This window comes from Dipteris shenzhenensis, chromosome 1 (genome assembly GCF_047967505.1).
Source record: "Dipteris shenzhenensis isolate YYH24624 ecotype China chromosome 1, Dip_SZ_1.0, whole genome shotgun sequence".
NCBI classification, from domain to species: Eukaryota; Viridiplantae; Streptophyta; class Polypodiopsida; order Gleicheniales; family Dipteridaceae; genus Dipteris; species Dipteris shenzhenensis.
The window spans coordinates 55,823,474-55,829,473 of record NC_141596.1 but is presented as its reverse complement, the minus strand read 5'-3'; the positions used below and the strand labels follow the sequence as shown (position 1 = coordinate 55,829,473).

Sequence of the window (6,000 nt, the reverse complement as noted above, 5' to 3'; positions counted from 1 at the left end):
TTAAACACTAGTCTCTTTTAATATGCACTCCATTTACAATTAATATTTCCGCAGAATAATTGAGCCCTAAAACAGATAGTGAAGGACTAGCACCACATACAAATCAATGCACAAACAATAGTAGGTAAAAACTTTCATGCAATATGAAGAACAGACATGATGAGAGAGAGAGAGAGAGAGAGAGAGAGAGAGAGAGAGGGTGGAAGGGGAGGGAGCGAGGGAGGGGGGGAGGAAGAGAGAGCAGGTTTAGGGGGCGGTTGGTTTGCTCCTATTTAAAAAATGTTCACACTTCCAATCAAATAAATGTCTAAAATTCCTCTAAAGTCGGCCCACTGCAGAGGGCCTCTCAGCACTGAGGGCTCCCAGGGAGTCCACTGTGGAAACCTTTGAATTCTTTCCTTTACCCCGTTGTCTTTTAGGTTTGCCTTGAGCTTCATCTGCTGCCTCTTCCATATCATCATTGCTTTTTACCATTACTGGCTGGAACTGCCAAATTGTAGGCATCATAATCAGCACACAGATGCATGTGTTAGAATATAGAAAACATTAAACATCGCAGACACAAAGCATGCACAAACCTGATAAACCGAGTAGATGACATTGCGACGAATCTGGGCCATCAGCTCTAGAAAGAGATTATAGCCCTCCAACTTATATTCAACCAGAGGATCTCGTTGTGCATAGCCCCGCAGACCCACAGCTTGCTGAAGAAACTTCAAGGCTTGCAAATGCTCTTTCCAAAGCCTGTCAGTTTGGGTTAGAACAAAATACCTCTCAGCTGCCTTCATCAAACCTTCTTCTTTCTCGTCTACAAGTTGCTGTCAAAAAACACATGATCTTAGTAGCACATATATCTAAAAAACCCAGCCATTCACAAATTAACATAACTAGCACTTTTACTCACACCCAAATGCACAGAGAAATAACAAGCTACTGTGTGATATGGTAATTTCGAAGTTTATATATCAAGTACAATTGAAAGTCCTAATGTTGGCAGGTGGTTGCAATGTTTTACTAAATCCATGTTACTCTGGACCTAACAACCAACTACAGTAGGAGCTGTAGAGACCTGCCTTCGACTGTCCATTACATTGACAGGTAAAATAAACAATTAACTACAGGTTGTGGAAAATGCAGCAAGACAGATACAAAAATTCAGTATAAAAGAGGTGGCATAACTTCCTAACGTCTAACTGAAAATTGCACATCTAGAGGTCAAGTCATTGGGGGGGAAAAAGTAATTATGGTATTGAAGAGACCTGCAAAGATCGTCATTATTCCAATGGCTTGCCACTAGCGGGTGGCAACTTTGCCAAATGGACGCAAAGTCTGCATTTTCAAATGGTGACAAAGGAAACGGCATTGAGAAGCCACTGCAAATAGAGGAGCATTCTAGAAGCAGGGGCATTCAGGACAATGTTTGGAGCCAAATCCACTATTCCATATGAACTCGCAAAAAACAATAAACAAAAATTTACGTAATAACATCAGTTTTAGACATTGTGTTAATCACTGGTTGGAACCAAAGAAAGTTGGCAGAAAAATGACTTTCCCAAAAGAATACCCAGATGAAGTATTCCAGAAAATGCCTGATAGGCAAGACATGTCCACTTCTACCAAAGCCGGCCTCAAACTGACCACATCGTGTCAACACACAGGCCCTTGACACTAGCCGACACCCTTGTACACCTTACCACCACACGTCCAAACAATCCATGCTGTGGAGAATGGGTGTTGCTGGTCCATACACGTCAAACAACAGTTGCTCAGAGGATGGACTGATACTTTTTCAAAAGATGAAATGCTCCAAATCTAAATGCATATGGGAACGCTTTCAGTTGAGGTCAACTGATTAAGCATCCAAGAGAGGTGACTTGTCACATCCCTCAAAGGAACAAAAATGTATCCACCTACTTTTATCTATCACTTCTTACTTTATCATGCTTGTGGGGCTTGTGCTTTTGACCCAAGATATGTTTTTACTTGCCAGGTCGAATATGTACGAGCCTGGAAAGAGCTTAGTGCATAGGGATGGACCCCCTTTGATTGGGGTTTGAAGTACCATTACCCCTCAACATTTACAGATACAAACCTGCTGAGTGGGGAGCCATGGTAGTCCCATATTGAGGAAAATGATCAGACCCCACCTGATTCCTATGATGGGCCAGCTATACATAGAGATTGTATATTGGGTATAGGGGTTATAGGATTATTCAAAAGAAAACTCGATATCGAATACTCAAGACTGACTTGAAAGATACACAGGATGATAAGTCATTCTCAAGTTTCTCAAGCTATGAGGAAGGGTGTGTATTCCTTTCATTTTGTGCACAATAAAAAAACTCTTCCATCTCAATAAAACTTTTTCTGTTTGATAACACAAGAAAGGCTTTCCTTTCCATAATGCCATTGTGAGCTGGTCGCAAACCAAGGCTCACCTACAAGACCAACTGAACTTTCAAGATTCTCTTCGCCCAACAGTCCTTATTGTGTTAGTCAATCACAATGCAATAAAATCCTTAGGTAAATATCTGAATATTTCAAAGTAACTGACACATTCAGCGACACTTACCCGTGCTATCTGTAGATGTGTGATGATACAAGATACATCCCTATCCGAAGAATCGATATTCAATCAACTGAAAGAAGCCATTGTTTCATGGTTTAAATGTATATCAAGTAGGTCAGATAGTACCTAAAGATGTTGATAAGATGGAAATCCATATTACATAGGATCATATACTCTTAGTTGTAATATTCAGCTGTTTGATGGTGAGGCAAGACTTTATATTTAGAAACATATATCTCGACAAATCCAGGAACATGCCCAAAGTCATCCTCTAAAAACACAACATAGTGTGCCATTTCAATCTCAGGAGAGTCCCAAGCTTAAAACCATAAACTCCATCACGCATAGTAGGGACTAGCTTCTACGATATCCCCGATCGATGTCATCAGCACCCAATGGTGGGTGTAGCCCATAGTATTAACATAGGTTTTCAAAATCCATTTATACAAGGTCTTTGCACTGAGTTTCTGTCAGCTCTCCGGAGGTGAAGAGCAGACACAGCTGTGACAGACTGGCACCAAAGCAGGCTAATCAAAAAGTAGTCCACATTCTCTTCATTCAATCGACAACAACGTCTGAAGACTATACAATCTCCTTCTAGTCTCTCCCAAACGAACATTTGTAAGCAAAAAATGCTTTGCAAATGTTATAAGAGTAGGATGTCTAGCTCATACTAATTGAGCAAATATTCCATGTTCCCTTTGCAGTTACCTTAGCTTTTGAGTAGGTTCACATGGCAGTTAGATTCAGGTGTGGTAACTGAACATAGTTTTTAAGCTTGCTGCGAGTGGCCCAATCCACACAGAACAAGTACATCATTGTTGCCATTGCCTATGCCACAAAATGGGTAAAGGCAGAGGCCCTTTGAGAAAATTCAGCCCACAGCACGGCCAAGTTCATTTTTGAGGACATGTTCTGTAAGTTTGGTTAGCCTATCGAGTTCGTTAGTGACCAAGGCACCATTTCGTGAAACGACTATTTGAAATCCTGATTCAAGTCTTCATGGTTATGCATAGTAGCCGCAAGCTACCATCGTTATCGCAATGGGCAAGCCGAGTCAACCAACAAGGTTCTGAAACCTATCTTAATAGAGACGGTGAATGCAAATTGCACTGATTTGTATTTCAAAGTAAATACAGCACTTTGGGCCTACCCTACTGCCTAAAATGTTTCTACCACTCTGACCCTGTGGCCTATGGGATGGAAGCAGTAGTTCCACTAGAGTGGGCTTTGGTAATGTCGGTGGTGATGTTCTTGGTGATGTTGGTGGGAATGTTCTAGTAGCTAGTCTTGCTAGCATGATGGAGTTTAGTTCTTGCATTTATGGGTGATTAGCATGAGGTTAAAATGTGTGAGATCATATGTTTTGTCCTATGGTCGACACCCACCTTTCAACCTTGTGAGTGACTGCCATGGGAAGAGACTGCACATTGTAATTTCTTTTCAGAGGATGGATTTGGGCTTGCTTCTAGACTCGTTTAGATACATGTTCCTGCTGTATTAGCAGACATGCAAATTTCACCTTGAGAAGTTTGTGTCCATGTTTTGTGGCTTGCTGATGTTGCGATAAATTCTTTCTATCTTAAGTGGTGTGTTGCCCACTGCTTTTGGCAACACTGGCAATCAACATTCATTAACTTTAAATCCTATAGATACTCAAAGAAAGTGACAACCTTCAGCACTGTGTTTAGTAAGTCAGGACACAACTTAAAAACTCAATAGTTTTGTGTTAATTTAGTCATGATTAAGAAGGAAAACGCTCAAATGCGATGAGACATTTCTACTCCTAGATAAAGGACTGGCTAAGCAACACTCAAATTGACCATCTTCATCTCGCTCTACCATTTTATAAAGCAACCTCACCCGTTTTTTCAAGTATGCATCTCGACCACAACTACGAAGATACTCCTGTAGGCTTTCATAATCTACACAGCGCTCAGCCAGCTGCTCTGCAGTCAAGTCGTTTAGCAAATAGCAGTACCTAGCACCAAAAAAATTTGTGCTTGATGAGCGTGGATAACCAAGTCTGAGACTGGATAGAGCAACCTAAACATACCAAAGAAGAAGACTCACTGCTGCACTTTTTGGACCAAGGCTTGCAGGTTCCAATCTTGTTTTGGAGACGTAGGATCAATATTTCCCTGTAGAGCCACAGAACCCTCAAAGGGACAATGTTATTGATTGTAATATGTCTTTTGCACTGATTTACTCAACACAGATGTGCAGCTGTAATTTGCAAATCATGATTTTAAACCTACTCAAAAGCAAAGAACAAACGCATACATATTCACATGCATTCATGCAAGCACACATGGGCAAACACAGAGAGAGAGAGAGAGAGAGAGAGAGAGAGAACAGAGAGGCAGGGGGTTCTCATGAAAATACTACCTCCAGTATATCATCCATTGTCAGTTCTGCATACTCGATCATTTGGGGTTGAAGGTCATCTGCTTCAAGTGCCCTTCTGCGTTCTGTGTATACTCGATCACGTTGACTGTTGAGCACTTCATCATAGTCATATAGCTGCTTGCGGATTTCAAAGAAATAATTTTCCACTTTCTTTTGAGCCTCATCTAGTGCCTTTGTTAGCATCTTAGACTCTATTGGAAGGTCCTCCACACGGAAGGCTCGCATAAGACCCTATTGAAGCACATAGCAGCCAAAAGACTCCGTGTCAAATTCTGCATGTCACCATCACATTATATATGGTTGACTCTTTCACCCAGGGCTTTATTCCTATGACATCAGGTTATTAGTACAGCTATATTCCTATGACGGCAGATTATTAGTGCTTCAACAATTCTAGAAAAGATACAACGAACATTGACAAGCTCCAATTAGAAATTATAACCACATCTTTTTGCAGAGAAAAGATCGACCTCACAATCCTAATCATACCCACACCTGAATTCGATCACCTCCAAAGATGCGAAAAATGTTGTCCTCCAGACTCAAAAAAAACCTTGAGCTCCCGGGATCTCCCTGCCTACCAGTACGTCCACGTAGCTGTTTGGCATCAAGTGGAACATTAGACACGTCCCGATTTGCATATGAAATGAGAAACACCCTCCGTGATTTGTCTTATGTTGTTAGAAGTTTGAGATTGGATATCATCAGGTACAAAAATTGAACCTGGTTATCTATGCGCCGAGATTCATGCCTCTCAGTGCCTATCACATGTAGCCCTCCAGCAGTTACAACCTGCACCCCACATGAGTCAACTTTCTAAGAAAAACTAGGACGATTTTCTTCCTTCCTTTCTACCGAAATTACAATAATTGAAAAATAAATTGTATCCGTTCTAACAAAACTACATTAATTGAAAAGATAAGTGTATCCTTTTCAGTGTCATGTTTAGTATGACCATGTTGTTCATATATAGTACTTTCCACCTACCTACACCATAAGCAGTTGGTTTTTACACGTATAGA

At 40.9% G+C, this 6,000-nt stretch overlaps 1 protein-coding gene across 1 annotated transcript in view; it reads right to left on the bottom strand.

Annotated features, from left to right (window-relative positions):
- Nucleotides 1-271: 271 nt before the first annotated feature.
- AGY1 (Albino or Glassy Yellow 1) overlaps nt 272-6,000 on the bottom strand; it is a 53,861-nt gene continuing 48,132 nt past the window's right edge. The window contains exons 14-20 of the mRNA XM_087376420.1: nt 5,702-5,770; nt 5,474-5,575; nt 4,958-5,209; nt 4,643-4,710; nt 4,433-4,550; nt 579-818; nt 272-486 (exon numbers count right to left, since the gene is read on the bottom strand). Coding sequence (XP_087232546.1) covers nt 319-486; nt 579-818; nt 4,433-4,550; nt 4,643-4,710; nt 4,958-5,209; nt 5,474-5,575; nt 5,702-5,770 — 1,017 coding nt within the window. The 3' untranslated portion in view covers nt 272-318. The remainder of the gene's footprint in view (nt 487-578; nt 819-4,432; nt 4,551-4,642; nt 4,711-4,957; nt 5,210-5,473; nt 5,576-5,701; nt 5,771-6,000) is intronic.